General features: G+C 49.3%; 1 protein-coding gene across 14 annotated transcripts in view; it reads left to right on the top strand.

Annotated features, from left to right (window-relative positions):
• EPB41L1 (erythrocyte membrane protein band 4.1 like 1) overlaps positions 1 to 26,613 on the top strand; it is a 70,900-nt gene that overhangs the window by 5,621 nt on the left and 38,666 nt on the right. For all 14 annotated transcript variants that reach the window (XM_029916922.1, XM_029916926.1, XM_029916927.1 and 11 more), the window contains exons 2-11: positions 9,733 to 9,923; positions 11,017 to 11,181; positions 13,142 to 13,246; positions 13,852 to 13,894; positions 17,436 to 17,511; positions 20,283 to 20,501; positions 22,779 to 22,866; positions 23,421 to 23,573; positions 24,901 to 24,998; positions 25,215 to 25,390. In XM_029916922.1, the coding sequence (XP_029772782.1) occupies positions 9,747 to 9,923; positions 11,017 to 11,181; positions 13,142 to 13,246; positions 13,852 to 13,894; positions 17,436 to 17,511; positions 20,283 to 20,501; positions 22,779 to 22,866; positions 23,421 to 23,573; positions 24,901 to 24,998; positions 25,215 to 25,390 (1,300 nt within the window). In that variant the 5' untranslated portion in view covers positions 9,733 to 9,746. The remainder of the gene's footprint in view (positions 1 to 9,732; positions 9,924 to 11,016; positions 11,182 to 13,141; positions 13,247 to 13,851; positions 13,895 to 17,435; positions 17,512 to 20,282; positions 20,502 to 22,778; positions 22,867 to 23,420; positions 23,574 to 24,900; positions 24,999 to 25,214; positions 25,391 to 26,613) is intronic.

Below are 26,613 nucleotides of genomic sequence, written 5' to 3' on the forward strand. Positions count from 1 at the left end.
TCTCACTCTCACAAATGAATAAATGTAAAAAAAAAAAGCTTTTATGGAAACCAATTTGACAATAAGCTATTTAAAAAAAAAGCTTTTAAATACTTTATTTCTTCTTTAGTTTTAATTTTTTTATGTTTATTTGAGAGAGAGCGAGCGAGCGAGCGTGAGTGGGGGAGGGGCAGAGAGAGAGGGAGACACAGAATCTGAAGCAGGCTCCAGGCTCTGAGTTGTCAGCACAGAGCCTGATGTGGGGCTCAAACTCATGAACTGTGAGATCATGACCTGAGCTGAAGTCAGATGCTTAACTGACTGAGCCACCCAAGTGCCCCTCTTACTTAGTTTTAATTAAAAAAAAAAAAAAAAGAAAAAATCTTAATAATACAGATGTGTATTCTCCCCTTGTCTCTCTAACCAAAATTCTTCTCTCCAAAAGTAGCCAATGATAATAATATATGTGTTTTGAGGCCTGCTAGGATATTTTCTTTTTTAAAAACTTTATTTATTTAGTTTGAGAGTGTGTCTGTGTGTGTGTGTGTGTGTGTGTGTGTGAGCAGAGGAAGGACAGAAAGCCTGTGTTCATAACTGCTGGTCCATGTTTCCTGTCACCAGCTGCTGATCAGTGAGATCCAAATGAAATGGTGATTATAAAGGGATTCTTTAAATTGTAAACCACCCCACGTGTGGGAGGGGTTGGTACTGCTGTTATTATTTCTCCATCCAGAGCAACAGTAGCTTTGGTTACATGGTTGACAGTAAGTTGGAGGTTGTGGGATATGGCAGGATTAAGGGGGAAGAGCATGGAACCATCAGCCAGCAGAGCTGGGTCCTAGTTCTGGCTCTACCTGAACTGACTGACTAGCCTTGTGACCTTGGCCAACCAAGCCAGCCTGGCGAATGAGCCCATCTGCCCTCTGTGGCCCTTGTGCAGCTCGAATGAGACAAAGCCTGGAAGATGGCCAGCTCATCGCCTGGCTTTCAGAGGATGCCCCGCTACGGGGAGGTCTCTGTCTGCCTCTGCAGTCATCAGTGTGGTCCAGGCAGGAGGCAGTTCTCTTCTCTGATGCCATTACTGGGCAGTCCTGGGCATGTCATGTGGTTCCAGCCCACAACTGCACATTCAGCCTATAGCTTAATTGTGGCACATGAACCCTTTGGGCAAGAAGCCAGTGCTGACGGGTGGCAGCCTATTCATGTTACTTGGTTTTATTTAAAGTGGTGCCCATGGGCACCGCAAGCACCTGACAAATTGCCATCTCCTCACTGCCTTGTACGGACCTGAGCAGCCGTATGAAGGACTGCGGGCCCAGCTCCTGTTTTAGTCCAGCTGCCTCTGTCAAGGGCTCCTGAGCCTTGGCCGGGAGGGCGAAACAGGGCTCCAGAGGCACCTGTCTCAGCCTGTGCCCTCCTCCCTCAGGGCGGGCAGACATTTCATTCGTGTCCACCCAGAAGCTATCACTCTGGGCAGTGAATGCTCTGTGCTGGGGAAATCCCCATAGGAAGGAACACCATCTCTAGAGGGGAAAGAGTGTCTTAATAGACTCGTCCTCCCTGTTTCTTTTCTTTCAGTTCCTTTCTTTTTCTGTTCTGATCCAAAAGTAATACATGTTCATAGTAGAAAAATTGTGAGACTCAGAAAACCCCCCTAAAATGTCGAAAAAGAGAAGTGTGTAATTCCATCTCTAAGGGAGTGCTATTGTTCACACTTCAGCCTTCCGGCTTAACGCTCAAAATGAGAATATCTACTAACTCTGGGTTTTGGTATGTGTTAAGTGCTTTATGGGCATGATCTGGTTCCATTTTCACAGTACCCTGTGAAATAGGCAAGATTGTCATCATGAATTTTACAGATGAAGACACCAAAGCACAGAAAGGTTAAAAAACCTGTTCAAGGTCTCCTTGTCTCCCATTTTATCCCTGACCACTAGACGATACTGCCTTTACCCAATTTCTCCTCCCCTCCCTCTCTAATTCGTGTATGTGTTTAGTGTCAGGAAGTGCATCTGTCAGATTCTGGCAGAAAACAGAATTCCACTCAGATGCTTACACTAAGGAGATGTGAATAAAGGTGTGGGTGGGGTTAAGGAAATCCACAAGGGCTGCCCACAAAGTAACAGTGACAGACGCTGTTTTCGCTCTTCTGCTTGAATGAGCAGAGGGAGGGAACAGTATTGCCAGAAATCAGTGATGGCTGGACCTGTACAAGGAGCTGACACAGAGGGGCTCAGCCACCGCCAGAACCACAGGGAGGGAAATTGGAAAGATGTTCAACCTCCCATTGGCCTGTAACTCATGCCTCCCATTGGCCCAACCCAACCAGAAGTCAACAGGCAAGGAAGCTCAGTCCAAGGAGTCAGCCTCCTGCTTCTTTGAGCAAAGCACGGATCTGGAGGTGCTCAGGAGACATGATCGGAAGGGGATGGGGGAGATGTGCCCCCTGAGTTCTCCAAAAGAAAGAAGTTATCTTGGTAACTGTGATTATTGAAAACATCATTCAAAACAGAAGTCTCACTTGCTGCCTGGCATTCTCTTGACATTTTGGTGTCTTCCATCTCTCTCTCTCTCTCTCTCTCTTTGCTTCTTCCTTCCATTAGTTCCTACCTGGTTCAGAATTCCCAAGAATGCCTGGGCAAAAGTCACAGGCATGCAAGATTTAGAAGAGAGCCTTACTGGCTAGGGAGTAGTTGTCATGACCATAGGCACACATGGCCATATGTGCCCTCATGATGTCCCATTTTGGTGCACATGCATGTGAAGACGTGCTTCTGGTATATATCATCAGCATCTATAATATGCTCTTCCTAAAATATTTGACTTCAACTTTTTTATCTGAAAGTCCTTGGTTCTCTGAAATGTCCTTTATCTACATGGCTGGGCTCTGAAGTGAGGGGACAGGGGCTCTCATCCCTGTTTGGCAGATGAAGAAGCCGATGCTCACAAGGGGTGAAGTGACTTTCCTAAGGCCCTTTAGATAGGACGTGGCAGAACTGAAGCGAGACACAGTGGGCCTGACTCTGCACTCGGCTCTTCCCAGTATATTTGTCTGTCAGTCTTGGGAAGTTTTTCCTTAGCCAGGCTCACCCCTTGGAGAAACGAGTACAGGCCTCCTGAGGCTACTGAGATGCGATGGAGGGGGAGGGACTTTGGAGTTGGAGAGACTTGGCACTGTCTTATGACCTTGGGCAAATCAGCATAGCTCTTTGGGCCTGCGTGTCCTCATCAGTAAAATAAGGATGATAATATCAGGAGTTTGGATGGAAAAGTCAGGTGCTTAAGGTCTGATAAGTCATCAGGACAGGCTGGCTGGCTGGTGGCCACAAGACTCCTGAGGCGAATGCTGCCCACGTCTCTGTCCTCAATTGAGTGGACTTAAAACTTGTCTCGTTGCTGTTTCATCCACCCTCACCCATTTCTCTTGTCTACCCATCCTTCTGACACCAGACCCCCTGGATTTCAAGTCCAGCATGCCATGCACTCGTGTCTGATCTTGGGCAGGTTTCTTAACTTCTCAGTGCTCTAGTTTTTTCTTTTATAAAATGGAGATAATAAAAGTACCTATTATAGGTTATTGTGATGGTTAAAAGAGTTAATTGATATAAAGTGCTTAGGCCAGTGCCTGGCATATAGCAAACTCTATAAATGTTAGCTTTGTTGGTATTTATCAAGAATTATGCTCAGCCCTGGGGATAATGGCAAAGGAGTCAGATAGTTTTGTCTTTATGGAGTTGATATTCTAGAGGAATAGAAACAAGTAAGTAAAAAGAAGTATATTTCATTTGTGATAGATGCTGTGGAAAAAAACAACAACAACCCACCCTAGCATCAGTTGCTTAATGGGTACAGTGTTTCTGTGTGAGGTAGTGAAAAATTTTGGAGATCGATAGTGGCGACTGATTGTTGCATAAGGTTGTGACTATAATTCACATCATGGGATAGTTACACTTAAAAATGGTTAAAAGGGCAAAAACAAAGCGAAATAAAACCAAGCCCCAAAGGCAGCATGTTCTCACCAAAATAATAAGGGGAAAGACCCACTTAGAGGGGTCAAGGGGTACATGGATTAAGGTCTGAAGGATGAGAGCTGCCATGCCAAGAGATGGGACAAGCCCACTGTCCACACAAAGGATCCATTAGGGCAAAGGCCCATGGCAGGGGCTAGCCCCTTGTGGCTGAGGAGCAGACAGAAAGCCAATATGACAGGCTCACAGTGATGGTGAAGCTGATGCAATGGCCATTAGCAGGGACCTTTAACTTTGATAAGAAGTTTGTGTTTTATTTTGATGGTAACTCATGGAAGGTTTTAAGGAGGGCATCCAAGAAAATGGACAGCATAAGAAATACAGTCAATGGTGTCATAATAGTGTTATATGATGATTGACGATAGCTATACCCATGGGGAGCATAGTGACATATAGACTTACCCATTCACTATTTTATGAAACGAAGGCAATGTTGTGTTTCAACTATAGTTGGAATTTAAAAAAATGAGGACACCCTCCAGATGGAGTTTAAAAAAGATTCCTGTGGCTGTTCTGAAGAGAATAAACCCTAGGAAGGCCCAAGCGGCCACAGAGAGTCCATGAAGGAGGCTAGACAGTCATGGGTTGCCAGTGGCTTGGGCCTTTGCTGTGCCTGTGGGGATGAAGAAGAACAGATCCAAGTTTCTGGTTTCAGAGATGCTGATTCATGCTAACCCTGGTTGTAGGGTCTGATGTTTAAACCGGCTGGTTTGTTTTTAATGAGTTGGTGCAATTACAGGCTAAATGGATGTTGCCTTGCCTGAGCGAGGACGTCCTCTCCCAGCAGGCCTCCCAGATGGAAAGCCATAGTGCCCCTGGAGAGGGGACCAGGGGAGCCGGCCAGCGGCTGCAACGTTAAAGAGCATCAAATGCTGCCAACCTTCTGGACTTGCCTCAGACTGGGCTGTGCCCTTTTCCTCCAGACGGGACTGGTGTGGGCACTGTTAGCATTTACTTCTTCAGCTGACCTTTTTCTTTTCGAATCCTGTGCATTGGGTTTTCACATGTTAGTGCCATCAGTCTGGCCTTGCTGGCCTCTGTTTCTTTCTTTTTAAAAAATTTTAAATGTTTAATTTTGAGAGAGAGAGAGCTAGAGCATGAGCCGGGGAGGGGCAGAGTGAGAGAGGGAGGCACAGAATCTAAAGCAGGGTCCATTCTCCAAGCTATCAGCACAGAGCCCAATGCAGGTCTTGAACCCATAGGCCATGAGATCATGACCTGAGCTGAAGTTGGACACTAACTGACTGAGCCATCCAGGCACCCCTGGTCTCTGTTTCTTATAACATCTCTTTCTCCATCCGTTCTGGGCTGGCAATTCTTCTTCTTCTTCTTCTTCTTCTTTTAATATTTATTTATTTTTGAGAGAGAAAAACAGAGCACGTGCAGGGAAGGGGCAGAAAGAGACGGAGACACCAAATCAAAGCAGGCTCCGGGCTCTGAGCTGTGGGCACAGAGCCTGACATGGGGCTCGAACTCACAGACCGTGAGATCATGACCTGAGCTGAGTCGGATGCTTAACTTACTGAGTCACCAAGGCGCCCCTGGGCTGACACTTCTGAACTCCTAGTTCTCAGACCACTCCCTGCTTCTCATTACTGTTTGTGATTATAGACCCTCTCAGAGTTGTTCTACTGGGGACACACCATGCTAAGTGCTCTGTCTTGGTTAGTTTCCTGACTCTCTACCACCAACCTCAGAGAGAGGGAGGAGTATTTCCATTTTACCAATGAGGTGACTGAGGCTCAGAGCATTGAAGTGACTTGCCTGTGGTCACAGAGGGAGCCAGTGGTGGGGCCAGGCTTCAGGTCTGACCTAGGTCTGCCCCCGGCCCTGGTATGCTGTGAGGAGTCCATGAGATGATGGTGTGTCGAATCCCCATCCCTGGGCCTGGCCCGCAACGGCGCTCAGTGATGGGGGTCTTGCCCTTTCCAGCAGAGTAACACTTGTGAGTCTTGCAAGGCTGCCCCCCCCCCACCCGCCCCCGTTCCCTCTCTTCTCCAACCTGTTCCACCTGCCAGGCTGTTTGTGGAGCTCACCTTTTATAGGCTTCTTGTTCTGAGGTGTCAGGATGTCAAAGCTTCCTCTCTGGCCTCCGCACAGCCCTACTTGTTCCCATCTCTGGACGTTTGCCCACTTGGTGACTCAGCCCAAATGCCCTCCCTGCTGTGCTCATTGTACTTCCTTTTGGCAAAACCTAACCCCACTCCTTACCCCGTAAACCTTTATTTGGGTACTCTAGGTTATATTCCCCCTCGCCCACTCCCCAGAATCTTCTAGAGCATGCAACATACACCGACAAATCTAAGTCACATCCTGCCTATGTGTTTAACCATTTTCTGGGTGTGCATTGTGCTTCCGTGTTGTGGTGAGATCCAAGGAACCAGCACGTGCTTCTCCTGGGGCCCCCGTGGTGCCCAGCGGGCTCCTGCAGTCTCTGCTGGCCTGGGCCTGGGCAGAACTGTGCCCACATGACTGGCCATGGCAGAAACCAAGGCCAGGTTCCTGGCTTGCTTTCTGTGGCCTAGTGAGGAACCATGCTGTTATCCTTGGACTTGTCAAATAAGAAGAATCTCATCATAGGTTTAAATAATAATAATAATAGTGATGATAATAATAATGTTATTTTTCTTTTAATTTCATAAACATTTTAAGTTTAAATAGACTTTTTCTCCTCATCTTGTCATACCAAGCCTTGTGCATTGAAATATTTTATTTTTTTAACCTCTAATTTTTTTTTAAATCAGGAAATCTTCAAGTGTAATAGAAAAATTGAGAACTACAGTTAAACAGAAAGAAGGAAAAATAATCTGTATCCTGGCGTCTAGAAACAACTATAATTAATACTTTGTTGAATATTCTACATCTATACATAAGTAGTCCTCAAAATAGGGTCAATCTGTACCAGCTACTGTGGCTCGAGCTTGTCATTCAGATTATTTATTTCCATGATGTTTTGCTTTTTTTTTTTACTCTCTAGAAAGCGTGAGCCACCAGGCCCAGGCCATAGGGTTGTTGGCGGGGCTCATGCCACTTGTTTGACTTCCAACCTGGGCTTGAGTGCTTTCTCCTTCCAGTTGATTCTGTTCATGTCTGCTTGAGGCAGAGCGGTGGGAAGAATATGGCTGCAGTGCTAGGGCCGGGAGGCTGGATGGGGAGGAGAGTGGGCGGGAGGGACCGAGGAAGATCTGTCTGCCTGTCAGTCACTCAAGTCTCTTTTGCTCTCTGAGTCTCACCTGGAAAAGGAGAGATTGAAAGACGTCCACCTCATCTCATGTGTGGTGCTGTTAGCAGCAGGCATTCACAGCCAGCAGGCCGTGCTGGAGAGCTGGGCAGGGGAAGGGCTCCGATATTTATTTAAGACCGCTGTCCTGGCTGTTTGATGCGGGGCCAGGGAATTCAGGGAGGACCGTCTGCAACCAGACGGAAGCGGAGGGGAGGAGTAGATGCACCAGAGCTGCTGGGCTGCCTGGGCCCATGAGGGTCATGTGGAATCTGCTTCTCACAGCAGAAAACCTACGACTTAGTCTGTAGATTTTCTTTTTTTAATCTTTATTTATTTTTGAGAGAGAGAGAGAGAGAGAGACAGAGTACGGGTGGAGGAGGAACAGAGAGAGGGGGAGACACAGAATCTGAAGCAGGCTCCAGGCTCTGAGTTGTCAGCACAGAGCCCAACGCAGGGCTCAAACCCACGAAATGTGAGATCATGACCTGAGCCAAAGTTGAACACTTAACCGACTGAGCCATCCAGGTGCCCTGTAGATTTTTTTTTTTTAAACAAAAGTAAGTAGGCATTTATTTTAAGGGTTCTTCTTATAGAACTTATCTAGCATAATGGCTGATATCCTCAAGTGCAGGCCTAGAAGAAATCTAGACCTAAGCAGACAAGTCTTATTCTGACCCTATGACACTGTGAGCTCTCCTGGAGCTGCTTCTATTACTTTGTGTCCTGGCACAGAGTTGACACTCAGTGTCACATAAGTGACAGAGAGTCTCTATTTAACAGTGGCTTTAAGGGGAGCTATAAAGCCCAGGTAATGACATGAATGGAAAGTATTTCTGGGTGGGGATGAGACATTGTGACCAAGGCCTTCCCTTCCTCCTCATCTTACTTCTTAATAGCATCAGTAACAACAAGCCCTTTCATTTGTGCTACAAGCTATAACTTACAGGGTGTGACCTGTTCAGGACCCTAGAGCTCTTGTGTGTTCTCGTGGGGTACTCAGGGACCCTGGCTTTCTGTCCAATACCCTTTGCTTTGGGCTGGGCTGGTGCCCCCTGAATGTTGGGAGAGAAGCTGATGAAGAGGGGAGTGTGGGCTAAGGGCTTAGAGCAGGTACATAACGTAAGTTGGGACCAACATCCATCTGTCTGTCTGCTCATTGGAGGTCTCCCATGGTGGATGGGTTTGGGAAGGGGCCTGCCAGGTATAATCTGGATCTTCCTCATTTAATATAATGGAATTAGAGGGAGCTCTAGACTCAAGGGTGAGGATTCCATTTCTCTCCTTCCATTTCTCTGTTCCTCCAGTTCTAGCTCCATTTTTTTTTTTTTTTGAGGATCCACTCTGACTGGTGTCAGGAATAGGTGCTTTTGCCACATTTAAAGAAAACCAATTTGTGAGTTAAAAATATATGTGTATATTTAAAATTATACAAGAATTCCGAAGCACATAAAGTAAAAACTGAAGTTCTTTTTCTTCTCCTACCCCATGGAACTCCCACTTTTTCCTTTATCCATTTCTCAGTTATTAACCTGTCTTAACAGTTAGGTCAGTCCCTTTCAGATCTTTCACTATATGTGTATAAACACAGAGGTATTGTTGAGGTTATTGTGTGTTTTTTAATATAGGAATGGGACCATGCCGTTCTCTCTTTTCCTCTCCCTGCAGTTGGCTTTTTCCAACAGTATAGCTGGGCAATAGGTCCTTGATTCTCTGAAATCTTATTTCCTGCTCCAAGGGGAAAAGGGTAAGAGTGGCCTCCTGCTCAGAGACAATTTCTCTAAGTCCCTTGCTTTCTGGGTGAGTCCTAGTAAGATGAAGTGACTGCCCCATTTGTGGCAGACCCGGGCCTTCCCTCAGTTCTCCTGACTTTTACATCATCAGGGCTATGCGTTTTTGTAATAGCGCCCTCTTGTCTTACCCCTTGAGATTAGTTCTGTCAACATCTCTGCGGAGAGAGTGGTGCAGGAATTACTGAGGCTTGGGGCATGAAGAGCCTTGCTCAGAGTCCACACCGGAAGGGCCTGGAGCCCAGGGCTCTTTCGGTTGAGTTCAGTTTATCCACTGTTTATTGAGAGGCTACTGTGTGCCAGGTGCTCTGGTTGGAGAGACAGCCTGGCTGAGAGCCTGCCTGGAGGGGGTCACTGACTGTCCTTTGTGCTCTTGGCAGAGTGGGGTTCCCTGGAGGGACTCTCAATGCCCCGAAGAAGGGCCCCATTCCAGAATTGGGCCAAGAGATAAGAGGAGTCCCCGAGGAGTTATATGGTTGCTAGAGTGGGAGGGGGTCTGTGACCTCGGCTGCGGCCAATAACCCCTGACTTCTGCTCTCTCCCCATCCCCACTTCCTGTCTCTCCCCGCCTCCCTCCTTCCTTCTTTCTGTGGCTCTTTGTCCATTTGTCTCCATCTGTCTCTCTCCGTGTGTGGTTCCTGTCCCCTCTCTCTGTCCTGTCATACCATCACTACCCCTTTCCCCTGTCAATGTGCTCTCTTTCGTGCAAATGCAGGCGTGCTGGTCACCATGACGACAGAGACAGGCCCCGATTCTGAGGTGAAGAAGGCTCAGGAGGAGGCTCCACAGCAGCCTGAGGCAGCCGCTGCCGCGACCACCCCTGTGACTCCTGCAGGCCACGGCCACCCTGAGGCCAACTCCAATGAGAAGCACCCGCCCCAGCAGGACACTCGGCCTGCTGAACAGGTGTGTGCCTGAGAGCATGGGGATCCCTCTTCCTGCCCAGCAGGAATCCAGGGCCGGTTCTTAGTGGAGAGGGAAGAAGGAAATTGAGATTTATTACTGACCTGCTATATGCCAAGCACTGTGCTAGCCTAGGGACGTCATGGTCACTTTTATATTTAATTCTCCCAAATCTACAGAGAGTGTGTATACATATACATATATATACACATACACACATATACATATATATATACACACATACATACACATATATATATAATACATACACATTTTAATTAAGTTAGCCCTATACCCAACATGGGGCTTGAACTCTTGACCCTGAGATCAAGAGTCATATGCTCTACTGATGGAGCCAGCCAGGCACCCCTAAGAGAATGATATTAATTGCCGCATTTTACACTTGGGGAAACGGTGGCTCAGCGGATGAAATGAGTTATCGAAAGTCACATTGCTGTACAGTGACAGGTGGATGTAAAGTCTAGATCTGATTTCCAAAACCTGTGTTCTTTCAACCTTATTTTCCTACCCCCTGAACCTGTCCTTTCTAGCCTGGCAAGCCCAGTGTGATCCCAGAGCAAAATCCATCACCCCAAAGGGAGAAGGGACCTGTTGAATCATCTAGCCATCAAATTCACACACCACTTCATTCATGACAGGCCAAGAGGGCAGGAACTTGGCCAAGGTCACTGAGGGCATTGGTGGCAGTTAGGACTAGCTGACATTAGGTCAGTCCACAGCTCTCAGCCTCATGCTGGACCAGTGACAGTCTGATAAGGAGGAGGCCAGATGGATATTCTGATAACTCACGTGCTATTTTAGGGAGATAGGGCAGCCCTGGCCACCGGCTTTGGTTCTGTGGGTTGCCTCCCACCACCTGAGAAAGTGGACCCCTTCCATGAGCCCACCCTTTGCATGTGGAAGGCCTGGCCCTCCTCCTGCATATACCTACATAACTGGGGGTCTTGGAGGGCAGTGGCTCTCATTTTGGGGACCATCTTAACCCCTGTTGCTGCATCCTTATTGTGTCTCATTTGGATGAAAGGCTATGGTCTCAAGCTCACTGACCAAACTTTTCCCTTGGTTGAACCGGCAGAGCCTAGACATGGAGGAGAAGGGCTATGGGGAAGCTGATGGCCTGTCAGAAAGGACCACGCCCAGCAGAGCCCAGAAATCACCCCAGAAGATTGCCAAGAAGTACAAGAGTGCCATCTGCCGAATCACTCTGCTTGATGCCTCTGAGTACGAGTGTGAAGTGGAGGTAGGGAGCACCCCCCACCTCCCAACTTGCCCTGCCCCAGCCGACTGGCCCTGGAGCCAGCGCAGGCTTCTGTGTGCACTCAGCCTGGGCCAAGCCAGAGAGCATCTATTCTTCATGGAGTCCTGGACTGACTGCAGCATCCCAGAGAGATGACCTGGCTGGCCTTCCTTTGTACAGATGGTGGCACCGAGGCCTGGAGAGGGCTGTTACAATTGCAAATAGAATTAGATGGGACACAGGGCTGGCACCAGAAAACGCCTTCTCTTGGGGAGGGCCTGTACTTTGGCAAGGAGTCCCCATCATCCAAGGGCTGATCTCTAGCCCCATAAGCCTGTAGACTGGGCTCTTGAGTCTCACCTAGCAGACACTAGTGTCTCAACTAGAGTCATTTTTTATGTTTATATTGGCCTTCCTTTGTGAATGCCCCACTCCAGGGCACCAGGAAAGACCGGTCACTTGAAGTTTCCATGGTATAGGTATCCCCCAGGCATGGAGAGGCCACCCATGGGAAGGACTTCCTCACCCAGGCCATGTAGAAACACTGTGGCATGATCTGGTCTCACAGTGGGTGGCCAGGGCAGACACCTCCTGTCTGGGTCAGCCCTCCTGGCCCCACATTTGTCATCTCCCTTTCCTGTAGAGACTAGGACTTCCACCCTAATTCTGAGCTCTCACTCCTCCCCTTAGAGGGTCCAGCCCAGTCTGCGCACTGTTCCTGGTCCTCTCCATGTGTATGGGAGAGTCCAGGGGGTGGTCTTGCTCTGAGAGTTACAGGAAGCACCTCCCTTTCCGCCTGGTGCCCGCTGGTCTTAAGGGAGGTGACTTATCTCTGCGCCCTAATAGACTGTGTCCCTCTTCTCTGCAGGGTTGTTTTTGTTTTTATTCATTTGTTTTGCTTTTTAAATGTTTTTTTTCTATAGTAGGATTACAAGGAGAACATCTTACCTATTCCTGGGCAAAAGAAAGGGACATATCCTGCCTGTTCTCTCCTACCCTCGCTGGGCCCAAGATGCAGTTTCAACTTGTCCCAGGAGAGTGTGGAGGGTTTGGCTGAGGCCAGGCCCATTCTGTCTGAAGGACTCTTCCAGACTCAGGAATCCCTTAGCTTCCCCAAACTACTCTCCACAGTTGGGCCCCGCCCCAGTCCCCTGGTGACCTAGCCAGGCCGTGCAGGGACCTCACCCTCTCTCTGGAGTCCCCTCCCTCTTTGGATAGTGCCTGATTCATGTTCTCCCAGCCTGTAATCTCTTTACTGGTGCTCCTCTGTGGGTTTGGACTACCCAGCCAGGCTCAGGGCTTTGCCCTCCTGAATCCTCAGCCCCACATGGTGGTTCAGACAGGTATCGAGCCCGGTTGTGGGGAGTGGCAGGAAGAAGTGGCTCGCACGGCGCTGCTCCCAGCTGAGGCTGCTGTAGGACCCAGGAGCCCCTAGAAAAACCTTGCTTGTTGCCTGGGTAGAGGGTGGCATTCCAGGCTGGGCTACCCTGGATGTCACTCAGACTTAGTGTAAGGGGAGGGCCAGGGAAGGAGAGTCACACTGTGACCCTGAGTCTTAGACCCTCCCCTTCTTCCCTGCCTGTGTCCCTTATATTTCAGGTAGGTTTTCTCTCCCTCTCACATCCACAGGTTGGACTTTCGGCTTTTATGTTCCTTGGATCAAAGTTAGCTTCCTTCTCTTAATTTCTATAAAGGAAAAGGAATCAGTCACTCCCACCCCCACTCCCCAAAGCAGGCCTAAGGTCTAGGAGGATCCCAGCAGGACTTGGAAGAAGGCAGTTGGTGAGCTGGGCGTTAGTGTCACAGGATCCAGTAGGACTCGGGGAGCAGGGCCAGGGGGGTGGCAGGAGAGCGGAGACTGTCCTCGGATGCTGGAAGGCTCTTGGAGCTTTCAAGTCTGCCCTGGTGGAACCCCACCTCGAGGTATGTCCTGGCCTCACAGACGCTCTGCTCTCTTCTTCAGAAACATGGCCGGGGCCAGGTGCTGTTTGACCTGGTCTGTGAGCACCTCAACCTCCTGGAGAAGGACTACTTCGGCCTGACTTTCTGTGATGCTGACAGCCAGAAGGTACCTGTGCTGGCCAGAGGGTGCTGTGGAGCGGGTGGGGACCTCTTCTCGTAGGCCTCCATAGTCCCTCCATAGTCCTGCCTGCATCCCACGCCCTCCATCAGTCCTCAGATTCTCACCAGGTGCCTTCTGTTTGCATGCAGCCAAGGTTCAGCCAGCCCTTTCTGCCTCAGTTCTCTGTGTCCACCCCTCCCACCAAGTCCTTTCTTAGGGACCTGCAAGTCACCCCCCCAGGTGTGTGTCTAGAGAGCCATGACCTGGCTTTCTGGGGGACCTGAGACACTTACCCCAGCACCTCTTTCACACCCTTGGGAGGCTCCTGTCTGAGTTTCCCGCTTCCCACCAGTCCCACTGCAGCTGCCAGCACCTGGCCACCCTGCTGTCTTGGGACAGCATCAGTCCTGGATCCAAGGTCCCAAGCCTGGTGGTGAATCCAGATGTTGTCCCCTCACTTCCCAGCTCCAAAAGGCCCAGACCACTCAGTCTGGGAAGGTGTTCCCCACCAAGGACTTCTCGCAGGCTGTTTGGGGATGTCTCTCTCTCTCCTAGCCCTATCTGGCCCTCTCCCCCATCTTCTCTCTAAAGAACCCTATCTTCTCTTTCAGAACTGGCTGGACCCCTCCAAGGAAATCAAGAAGCAGATCCGGAGTGAGTGGCTCATCGTGGTTGGGGATGTTGTGGGAGGGGGGTGGAGTCTCCAGGCCGCAGGAGCTTCGGGTGTGCTGCTCCCTCCTACTTGGGGAAAGGGTCCGGACCCGTGAGTTCATTTGCGCTGCACAGCACATCTTGGGGAAGGCCCGGCATTGCCTTATAAATGAACACCTGAGGCGGGCACAAGAGGAATGACCATCTAGAGTCACACAGCAGGTTAGCAGAGGAAGCGTTGATGCATTCTGCATACAGCCCTGGAAGGGACCTGCAGAATCATCTAGGACAAGAGGATGAACTGACAGCCTGAAAACAGCTTCCCTCCTGTCCAACGCTGGTGTGAACTTCTATGGTCGGTGACCCTGGACTCAGTTCAGAATCCTCATCCACACAGCACTGCAGACCATTACCACCTGATAGGAGTTAACATGTTAGGGAAAACTAGGCCTGCCCTGGTCCGGGCTATCTTCCGCATTTAATAATGGATGACTGAGGCTCAGAGAGAGGCTGTTGCTTACCTAAGGTCACAGAGTGAACTATTGGCCAGTCCAGGTCTTTAGCCCTGGCCTCCCAACACCATCCTGCTCTCTTTTCAAGCCCTGGGGCGAAGAGACAACCTGTGCTTTTTGGCCCAGAGAGGAAGGGCATATTGGGAGGGGTGGAGCAGCCTTCTAATGGCAGAAGGGAGGAGGTAGGGCTCAGCCAGGGGTAGCGCAGTAGGTGGAGACCTGGAGCCCAGAAGCAGAGATGCCTCCACTGGGAACCCCTCCCCCTTGGCTGTGCTTGGACTCCCTGGTCCCTGGGGCTGGAAAGCAGAGCCTGTTGCCATGACAGCAGGCAGCTGGGCCCAGGGAAGCCAGCTGACTCTCTGGGAGGGGCTGGAGGGATTCTTCCTGTAGGCTCCTGTCAGTTGAAGACAAAGAGGCAGGCACACAGACCGAGCATGCTCCTCTGAGGCTGACAGGGTCCTAGGCCTGGGCTTTGGGCTGTCCCTAGGAGTCCCAGCCCAGCTAGGAGGCCGTCCTCTCAGCCTGAAAGAATTGGAACACATACAGGCAGCCGAGTGTGCAGTGTTTGAGGAGGACCAGGAGCTTGCAGAGGAGAGGCGGAGGACAGAATTGTCGAGGCTCAGCATCTTTCCCCAGAGCAGGGAGTCCGTTGGTCCCCCATCTCGGCAGCCCTGGTCAGCATGGCCTAGGCCTCATGAATGGTTGCCATTCCTGGCCACCTCAGGTCATGGATGAGCAATTCTCCCTCCTTCAGTAGAGCCACATCTCCATCCCTACCCCTGGGACTGCCACCCATTCATCTTTGTTCTGCCTTCTGGGGCCCCCATGGAACAAAATTTTTTTAAGATTTTATCTTTGTGTAATAATCTCTGTACCCAACATGGGGCTTGAAGCCACAAACCTGAGATTGAGAGTCTCCTGTTCCACTGACAGAGCCAGTGAGGTGCCCACCATTTTTTTGCTCTGCCTCTCAGCCTCCTGAAGGCATCACTGTGGGTGCTTCAGAGCCGAGTGTATTTCCTCCCAAATCTCGATGCCCATCACCTAGGGCACTGGATGTGCCGGTCCGGGCTCCTGCCTGTCCTTGGCAAGTGGATTAGTGATTCATGCCTCCCAAGGCCAGGTGCCGGTTAAGTGTAGACAGCACTGGGCACACAGTAGGTGCTTCCCTGAGGTAGTCTGGTGTGATGATTGAAAGACAGACACTGGAAGCCAGACTGACTGGATTTCAATCCCAACTCCAATACTACTTCTTGTGTTACTCAGTTGTTCTGTGCCTGAGTCTCCTCACCTGTAAAGCGGGGTAATGATAAGTACTCACCTTCAGGGTGTTGTGCAGGGTAAATGAGCTGTCGTGTGTGCAACACCTAGAATGGTGCCTGCACCTAGAAGCATCCAGTACATATTATTTATTATTATTATTATTATTATTATTGTTATTGTTATTGTCACTACTACTATTGCTACTACTATTAATCCTGAGACAGGGATTGTTCTCCTTGAGGCTGCTTTAGCTGTGGGTTCCGGGGTCAGGTGACCAGAGCTTACATCCCTGTTCTGCACCATTGACTAGCTCAGTGGCCCCAGGAGAGTGACTTATTCTCTCAGAATCTTCATCTATAAAAATAAAAGTTCGGGGCGCCTAGGTGACTCAGTTGGTTAAGCATCCGACTTTGGCTCAGGTCATGATCTCATGGTTCATGGGTTGGAGCCCCGTGTCAGGCTCTGTGCTGACAGCTCAGAGCCTGGAGCCTGCTTCAGATTCTGTATCTCCTTCTCTCTCTGCCCCTCCCCACTCATCTCTCTCTTCCCTCCTTCGCCCCTCCCCCACTTACCCTTTGTCTCTTTCAAAACTAAATAAAACATTAAAAAATTAAAAAAATAAGAACAAAAGTTTACGTCAGGATCATTATAAAGCTCAAACTCCTATATGTGCATGGAAAGTTCTTAGCAAGCAAAGTGACAGGCACTTAGTAACTGCTGGAGACAGTACAGCTTTTGGGGGAAGAGGTGAGGACTACAGGGACAAGGACAGTATTGATGGCATGGCCTCTAGCCCTTTGTGACTGTGGTCCTGCCCTTGATGGGCCTTGCTTTCTCACATTGTCCCCAGAGTGATCTGCCCCATTGTTCTAGACAGTAGCCCTTCCCCAAGGCCTCCTCTCTCTCAAGTGGTCATTGTGGAGCTTGTTTCCAGCTAAAACCTCAGCCTTCATTTCTCTCTGTGCTTGTTTGCTTACCACTGATTGATTGTATCTCACTGTGGAGTTTAACATTTATCCCTGTGAAAAGCCCTTTGCTACTTTCCGTTCATTACATTTGCCTTTTAGGTCTTGCTAATAACCTGTTCGTTCTGCCATCCATCATGGAGCCAACCTGGCACAGGGCCAGAGTCTTACAGGGGGTTCCTAGGAACAGTAATCTGGCAGGATGCCCTATGAGAAATGGACACAGCAGGTCAAATAAGTTTGGGAAACCCCTAAATGCATGTCTCCTTGAGGGGCGCAATTGACAACAGCAGAGTGAGAGCTCTGAGAAGTGCGGAGTTTGGGAACCCATTTAATGTGACTTGTTATATTCCCATTAACGTCCAGCGGCATGGACTTTGATGTGGAGGAGGGAGCATGGGCTCTGGAGCTAGGAGGCTTGGGTCTGAACACCAGCATTGCCATTTCTTAGCTGAGTGGCCTTGGGCTGGCCACTTTATTGCCTGGGCCTCAGTGTCCTCACATGCAAAATGGAGATAATCATAAGACTTACTCATAGGAGTTGTTGCAAGGTTTCTAGTAGGCCCGGCATGCACCACTGCTTTTCTTTCTTTCCACCTTCCTTCCCACTGCTCTTTCAGGAGTCTTTCAACCTGAGCCTCACTCTCCTCATCTTTCTAATGGGGATAATACTCTAGGCTTCCTGATTAGATTGTCCTGAAATCATAGATATGAGAAAACTGAGAAATTGCCCATAGGATTGGTGTATCGGGGTCACCCACCAGGGTGATGGGTCCTCTCTGTTCTCCTATCTTCTCCTCTCAGGCAGCCCCTGGAATTTTGCCTTCACGGTCAAGTTCTACCCCCCTGATCCTGCCCAGCTGACAGAAGACATCACAAGGTGAGGGCAGCAGAGGCAGGGTGGGTGCGCGGGCCATGTGACTAGGAGCAAAGGCACCTGCCCCTGGTGGACACCGGGCAGTAGATGATGGCAGCTGCAAACTGAGGTGCCTATGTGAGTCCAGGCAGACAGCATCAACAAAGGAAGCTGACTCAGTGCAAGAAAAAAGGATGCACATGCAGTAGGCAGTGGTAGTTGACCCTCCGTGTCAGAGGGCGAAGCTTCCCAAGCAGCATCAGGACCCATTTCACTGATTGAAATTGAAATTCAAGAGGGCACACGCCATCTAAAACAATTGCTGTCAGCTCCAGCAATCACTGCCATGTGGGGACTGTTGAAGTGAAGCTAGAGATTTGAGAGTGAAAATCCACAAACTTTAAATGTTAGCAGATAATTCAAACTTTTTAAAAACATGGTGGAGACCGTCTCTGGATGGGACAAGCCAAACATGTCTGAAGGCTAATGTTCTGGGTGGACCACCATTTTCGACTTCAGAGAGAAGGCAGGAGTAGAGCACAGGTGCCTTTGCCCAGAGGAATTGGGTCCCATGTGCTGTCCTGTACATGTCAGACATGTAAGGGTCAAAGGAGATGTGATCCTGCCCTCCCCACCCCATGGAGGCAAGCCTGGGCTGCTGGGATGAACGTGGATTGTACGTACAATCTCATTGTGCCTCAGGGCCAGCAGATCACATGGCTTGAAGATTAGTAGGGGGTGCAAAGCATTTTTCAGAATCAGAACTTCAATGGGGCTCATCCTGCCTCTGGAATCAGAACAGGGAGAGACCCTTCTCTTCATCTAAGCCCTTTCCAAAGAGATAGTCTCACTTCATGATATCTTGGGGTTGTTTTATCCATGTGCTGGGCCCCACACTCCCAACAACAATAAGATGATGGCTTAGAGTTATTCTTATAGCAGAGGAGGGACTACTAAGCCAGCCTCTCTTTCCCATTGGGTCTCTTCTTAATATTGGCTGCCTGTTTGCCAAGCAACGGGCCACAGGCACAATGCCAACTGTGGCCTTGGGAGATAATACAGATGTCCTGGGGATAGATCAGACCTGAAGCCTTGGCCTCATTCGCCCTGCTGTAAGCCCTGAGGTCATCTTGGGACCAAGATTCAGCAACAAGGTCTCAACTCCATTTCCAAGAGGGCTGAGATTTGTAGACCAACTTAGTCCCCATCACTCTGGTCTTACCTGCCGATATCTGTCCTTAGGCATTGGGCTTCTAGGGGCACCAGGAGAGAAACTAGCCCTGCTTAGCATGGAGGACCTTAGGGAATGGGGTGGTAGTAGCAGCTCATTTAGTAAAAAATATTCAGGTTCAAAATAAACTGGTCAGAATGACAAATTGAAATGAAATATTGGTCAGAGTGTTTGCCAGTGATTTTCTAATTTTTAGACCTGAACAAAAATGCCTTTAGGCCCCACACTTGGTGCCTGTGACGTTTGCGCTACTACTGATTCTGAGCCTATGCCTTCGCCCTGAGCACACACTGAGGCTGCACGTACTTTTTGCCAGAGCTTCAGTTCAGACTACAAAATAATGTCATGGAGCAGTAAAAATTATACTGAGTAAAAGCCACCTGAAAGGAAAAGAAATAGATGACTGAAACAATGGTGAAACGTGGAAAAATGGGCAAGGAGGCATCATTGCCTCAGAATGAACTGAAACATTTTTTTAATGCAATAACTGAAAAGGCAATAAAAAAATGGTATAAAATGGATCTAAAAACTGTAAATTCATCCAAGGGTGCATAAAGTTATAAAAAATCATAACCTTGTGGTTGGAAATGTTTCTTTTAAAGCAATTTGTTTTTAGACGATTCACTTACAGCTGGAGGCAAAATAAAAAAGTTTTGAGAAAACATTGGCAAACAGGTTTGTCCTGGCTGTGGAATGTAGTGCAGAAGTTAAAATGAGGTCAGGTTTGTGCTGCTCTGGGAAAGGCACTAGGCACGCAGTTGGGTGTGAAAAAGCAAGCTGTAGAGGTAGATGTATCATTTGATACCATGTACATGTTAAAAACACCCATGAATCGAAACATGCACATTTCTGTATGTCCATCTAGAGCACCACACAGATAATAGGGGTGACCTCTGGAAAAGGGAATTAGGGCTGAGAATGGACGTCAAGAGAATTATCTCTAAAGTTTACATCTAGGGGGGCAGCTGGGTGGCTCAGTCGGCTAAGCATCTGACTCTTGGTTTTGGCTCAGGTCATGATCTCACAGTTTGTGAGATCCTGCTGTGCTGGGCTCAGCGCTGGCAGCATGGAGCCTGCTTGAGATCCTCTCTCCTGGATCTCTGTCCCTCCCTGCACTTGTGCATGCACACATGCATTCTCTCTTTCTCCCTCTCTCAAAATAAACAAAAACATTGAGGAAAAAAAACCCACCAAAGTTTACATCTGTTTCACAATAAGAATATATTAATTCTAGGATTGAAAATAGATAACATTTAAAAAAAATGGTCAGCCAGCAAAGTATTCAGCTTCAAAATAAGTTAGAAATTTAATGTTCCCACAGTAGGAAAAAATCCCTCAAAGTCAGAAATTAACAAAATACTCACAGGCATGTGAAATGGTACAAAACCATCGTCTAGGACACACCCAAAGTATCAGCGCCTGAAATGCCAGGGTCTAGGAACATCCCTTTTCTATGGAGTCGAGTGTTGATCAGTTTGGTTCTGATGGGCAGGTGGGCAACTGTGCTGGGGGCGTGTAGGGAGGGGTGGGGCCCATGCCCATGGCCGCTCTCCCCTCTCTCCAGATACTACCTGTGCCTGCAGCTGCGGGCGGACATCATCACGGGCCGGCTGCCCTGCTCCTTCGTCACACATGCCCTCCTGGGCTCCTACGCCGTGCAGGCCGAGCTGGGCGACTATGATGCCGAGGAGCACGTAGGCAACTATGTCAGCGAGCTCCGCTTCGCCCCCAACCAGACCCGGGAGCTGGAGGAGAGGATCATGGAGCTGCACAAGACTTACAGGTGAGGGCCCCCTACCCCGGCTTCTCAGCCGCCGGCGAGGGTCCCAGATGCTGCCCAGTACCCCACCTGGCTCTGCCCCTGACTCGAGGTGCACGAGAGAAATCACCTCATCTCACTGGGTCTTTATCAAATGGGAATGGTAGTAACTAGTGATGTGACCTTAAATGTCCTCTTGGGACCTCAGGTTCATAAGCTCCTCTGTGGGGATGATAATTCCCTGTCCTTGGCCTCCAAGAATCAGTCTCTTTATCTGCCAGCTGGAGATAATCAAAATTCTCCTGTGTCCTGAAGTCTCTGTCTTGGTGTAAAGTTCAAAAGTTTACACTCCGAAGCTGGACTGCCTGGGTTCACGTTCTCGCTGTGCCACTTTCTCAGCAGGCCGGGCATCTGGACAGGTCACGTCACTTCCCTCTGCTTTAGCTTCCTCCTCTGTTCAGTGTGAGCGCTAATAGAAGCTGCCTTGTGGTGGTGTTGGAGGACTAAACGGCACACATTACAGACACACCACATATTAATTGTCGTTCTCTGTGACCTTAGGGGTTGAATAATTGTGCAATGGAAAGCACCTTGTTCTAGGAGTTAGACGGTGATTAACTAGGTGGGTCATGGTGCGGCTGGCTGTTTAACTGAGCAGCCCCATTTTTCACTCGCACATGTATGGATTTAGATTATCCATGTGTCTCAACTCTTGGTATTTGGGGCAGGAGAATTCATTGTGCAGGATGTTTGGCATCCCTGAGCTAAGGCGTCAAATGCCCATAACACCCTTTTAGTCATCTAACAACTAAATGCCCCCTCCCCCATTTCCAAATGCCTCTGTGAGGTTGGTACCACCCCTCGGGGGCATCACCTGGAACTAAATGGTCTCTAGGGTCCTTTCAAGCTGGAAGTGCTTTGAGCTCCAAGCTCAGGGTTGTTGTGGGAACCCAATGTGATAAATGATGTGCAGTGAGTTATAAGCTGTAAAGTGCTGTGTATGTTCAGGGTGGGGTGGGGAGGTACGGTGATATTATCTCATTGCTGAGGAGGATGGGAGGAATGAGGAGGGTTGTCTCCTGGGGGCAGCATCTGGAAAGGAGGCCTAGGGCCGGATTTGGAGGGCTTGTGTGCAGAGGAAAGAAAGCCTGCGGGGGTGTGATGGAGTGCTGAGTCCAGCGTGGCGAGTGTGTCTCTCCGAGACTTGCACATCAACTCTGGGTAATAGTGGCTGCTACCATATTGTGTTGAGCAGGATACTGAAACCCCATTGGTTAGCGGTGTCTGCCTGGGCTCAGGAACAGGGAGTGACGGCCTGCCTGCCTGCCGCGGTTCATCCCTGTCATAGGTAACAAGATGTGTCAGGGATTTGCGAAAGTCCTAATGATTCAGAGAAAGAAGCTCAAATACAGGCTAGAGAAATGGCCACCCCTTCAGCTCTTACAGCTCTTTTGACTTAACGCACCTGGACCTCTGGGTGTCTGGGCATGCCACACAGCAGCTTACTGAGGTGGACAGAGCAGAGGAAACTGAGGCCCAGGGGGTACGAGACAGATGTAAGTGAAATGATTGGGAAGGAGCACAGACTCTGGAGCCCCGCTGTCTGGATTTAAATCCTGACTTTGCTGCTTAGTGGGAATACTGATAATGCCTACCTCACAGAATTGTCAGGAGGGTTCAGTGAGTTCATATGCGTGAAGTGTTTGGAACGTTAACCAGCATGTAGTGCTCAATAAATGTTACCGTGACTAAATAGACAATGTAGTTTCCTGGCAGCCAAAGCAAAGAAGGAACTTGATGAATTACATAACTTTCTTTTCAGAAAGGAGAGCGTGCGCCTGCTTCTCAGGGAAGATGAAGTGGTTGCTGATACAAAGTTCTGAGAGAAATATCTTATGTGGGTGATAATTTAGGAGCCCCTGGGTGATTATAATGAACAGTGTCTTCCACAATGGCTCTGCAGTCAAGAGGAAGCAGAATTTATGACTCACATTTAACTCAGTGGCAGACGGAAGCAGAAATCCCGACTCCCACCTCATCCCTTGACTCCTTCCTGGAAGAGACAAAACTGGCCCTGAGCTTTGGCAATGGGAGGGCGTTGGGTGGCTGAAGCCGGGGGTGGGGGTGCACCATCTTGCACCGAGAGCAGAGGGGAGAGGGACTGGGTGAGGCGCAGCCATATGCCCACTCCAGACCATTTGCCTTCCTAGAATCACAGGTTCTGATCATGGCCACCTTCAGCCAGAGGACCTAGGCCTGGGCCTTTTCCATGGCTGTCTGTGATCATGCTCTTTCCCTTAGGGGCATGACTCCGGGAGAGGCAGAAATCCACTTCTTAGAGAACGCCAAGAAGCTTTCCATGTATGGAGTAGACCTGCACCATGCCAAGGTACCGCTGGGTCCCAGGGACCCCCTAGCATCTGGGGGGGGGTGTGTCCCTGGTGCTTCCAGAGGGCTTGGTGAGCCAGACTCTGTGTTCCCTTCAACCTGAAGCCTCTTATGTTCTTATTTCTCATTCCTCAAAGTTCCATAATCCTTTACTTTCCTATAGTCCTTATAATTTTTCTCATATTTACTTATGAACCTGTTTCTACCATTAGTTTGGGAGTATCATGAGCAAAAGACATAGGCTTTCATTTATTTCTGTTTCCTTAGCACATAGAGCTTGGCCTGGCACCGCACACGTATCACTACATGTTTTTTGGTGAATGAATGATTAAGTAAGTGACAGAGAGAATGATCAAAAAAGCCACTGGGTGTATAAATGACAGAATGAATGAGTGGATGGAGTGAATGACTATGTGAGGTTGGGCAGGGCACTCCAGCATGCAGGCTCTAACCCCGATCCTGGGGGCTCTTAGAAGCAGAGCTCAGGAAGTGGGTTTAGGTGGGGTGGCAGGTGTGGACCCCAGGCCTGCCATTTGATGGTGTCTCCTCATGCAGGACTCCGAGGGCATCGACATCATGTTGGGAGTCTGTGCCAATGGCCTGCTCATCTACCGGGACCGGCTGAGAATCAACCGCTTCGCCTGGCCCAAGATTCTTAAGATCTCCTATAAGAGGAGTAACTTCTATATCAAGATCCGGCCTGGGGAGGTGAGCCTGCCTTGGGAACCCCTCCTTGTCACCAGAATTGGCTAGAATGAAGAGAGGACCCTGACAGCTGAGCCTGGGCTTTCCTTATTTAGAATGCATGGATGGGGTGCTGGGATCCTGGGTCAGGAGAGAGCACTCTTCTTCTGGGGCTCTCTACATAGACTTCATGCCTTGGGTGGCTCAGCCAGTAGAGCATCCGACTCTTGATCTCAGGATCGTGAGTTCATGTCCCATATTGGGCATGGAGCCTACTTTAAAAAAAAGATTTCATGCCTTATGTATGTGCCTGCACATAAACATTGTGCACACACACAGACACACACGGGAGCACAATTAGAGATAACCACATACTTTCAAGTTACACAGATCAATGAGTACCTGGCCATCCATGTCCATATATTTGCTTATAGGAAGTATTCAAGTATGTACACATACCAAAATCCATGACCACACATGCACAAACGTGTGTATGTTCAACCTCCATATGTCACCCATCAAAAAGTCCATTTGTTTCTACCTCTGTCTTTCTCCACTGCACCAGTCACCAACAGCCACTAATTCTCATCTACATCTCTACAAGGTGCTTCTTACTGGTCCCCCTGCCTCCGTTGTGCCTTCAGGCCATTTCCCCCATAACTGCTAAAGAGAGCTCAAAAGTCTCTTCAGTCAGGTCATGTCTAATGCAGTTAGATTACTACCCCCACTCCCTCTCCCGCCTTAAACCTCTCAAGAGCTCTCTGGTCATTGGCTACCGTCCAAATGCGGCTACTCACCTCCCCCACGTGTCTGTCCCACGTGCACTGTGCTCCAGCCCCTTTGGCCTTATCTGACATCCTAGAATGAGCCAAGATCTTTCCTTCCTCCAGCCTTTTGCTTTTGATGTTCCCTCTACCTGAAATTCTCTCTCATATAGGGGGTTACTTCCCCATCCTTCAGATGTGTGCTCAGAGATCACCTGTTTACAGGGTATTCCCTGATCAGCCTTTCTAAGCCAGATCCTGATCCGCACACCTGCCCAGGTATTCTGTCACATCACACATCTCTGTCCTCTCCCTTATCAGTGTCTAAAGTGATCTTGTTTACTAGTTTACTATCAGAGCATCCCCCTTCCCTGTTCCCACCATCCGTCCTGGTCACTAGGCTGTCTCTGTCGCTTAGCACTGGACCTGTCACAGAGTAAGGGCTCAATCCACGTTATTGAGTAAATGACTGAATAAACGAATGAAAAGGCCAGAGTTGCTCATGCCTGAGAAGAGATTCAGAAAGGGCGGACCAGCAGCAAGAGAGTCCAGGCCTTGCTTCTAACTCACTCTCCTTGGTTTTGCAGTACGAGCAGTTTGAGAGCACAATTGGCTTTAAGCTCCCAAACCACCGGTCAGCCAAGCGGCTGTGGAAGGTCTGCATTGAGCACCACACGTTCTTCCGGTGAGCCTGACCCTGGGTTGATGTGCTCTGTGAGAGGGGGAGCAGAAGAAGGAACTAGGAGGGACTCCAGGAAAGCCCCCTTCCCCAAGTCTCTCCCCTTATGGACCACTTTGAATTGTAGCTGGTGGGATAGTGGATGAAAGGCCAGCTGTGATTCAGCCTTGGGCCTGACAATGTAGGTCCAATCCCCCTCCTCACCTCCTCCCTCCACTGCAGGCTGGTGTCACCTGAGCCCCCACCCAAGGGCTTCCTGGTGATGGGCTCCAAGTTCCGGTATAGTGGGAGGACCCAGGCACAGACCCGCCAGGCCAGCGCTCTCATTGATCGGCCTGCACCCTTCTTTGAGCGCTCCTCCAGCAAACGGTACACCATGTCCCGCAGCCTTGATGGAGGTATGCCCCAAATGGGAGGTGGGAGAGGGGTGGCATTTATGGGAAGTGGGGGCAAACTGGCTTTCATGGAATGAGCAGTGGTGGACACCTCACACATTGATTGAGTGGGCCTGATGGCCTGAGGCCCTGCTGCACCTTGGCAGCTCCTGGTGGTTTCGCCCAGGCTACAGCATTGCTCTCACTGGAATAGGGCATTGCCACTCTCTGGACTTTCTGCAACTTCCTGGAGTCATGGCCTTTTGGGGTCCCAGGTTCAGCCATATGGTTTTCTGGCCCCGCCCATGATGCTTAGTGACTCACAGACTGACAGCCCAGGAGGATGGTGCTGTGACTGCAAGGTGCAGTGTGGTGGCGATGCCTTACCTGATGGGAGGCTGAGAGCTTGGTTGTTCCCAGTCATTCTTTTGGTTCCGGTGAACTGATTGACACTTAACCACATGGTGCTCTCCACCGCCCTCATTCCTGTTGGGCTGACAGGTGCCCTTAATGTCAATGAGAATTGCCCCTACATTGTCCTGTATCCAGCCGACCGGGGCTTCTCCAAACATGGTCCACAGACCACCTGCAACAGAATCACCTGTATGCTGGTTAAACATGAAGATTCCTGGGCCCCAGCCGAGGACTCTCCCCAGGATATGTACACTGAAGTTTGTAGGAGAGCTTCAGAGGCTACATGAGCATTGGGGAGATCCAGTTAGGCAGGTCTGAGTTTAAATCTCAGCCTTCGTACTCACCGGCTGCTCTGCAGACTAGTCATAAATATGCCTCCATGAATGGCTGGGAGGTCTGGAGTGACTTAACTGCCCTGTGCCTGTAACCCCTTCTTCCAAATAAGTAATACATACTTACCTGTGTTACAGGGAGAACTAAATATGAGAATGCTTCTACAACCCCTCAAAAAGTTCCTGGTACATAGAAGGACCTGATAAATTATACCCAGTAATGGTTTATTATAGCAATAATAGATTATTAATCCTGTTAGGTTTGCAGAAGGTAGCTTAAAGTGATAGGTGGGGACTTGCCTGGGGGAACAGTGGATATTCCCAGAACACACTGGGGCAGCTAGTTCTGCTCAACAAATATTTTCCAAGTGTTAGAATAAGTATGGCCCTTTCCTTTGAGGAGCTCATAGAACAGTAGGTTTATAGGCATTTAATGTGATTCAGGCCCTGGGAGAAGTATGTATAGAATACAGGACAACCATGAGGAGAGAGGGATTAATT

Source organism: Suricata suricatta, chromosome 12 (assembly GCF_006229205.1).
Source record: "Suricata suricatta isolate VVHF042 chromosome 12, meerkat_22Aug2017_6uvM2_HiC, whole genome shotgun sequence".
Taxonomy (NCBI): domain Eukaryota; kingdom Metazoa; phylum Chordata; class Mammalia; order Carnivora; family Herpestidae; genus Suricata; species Suricata suricatta.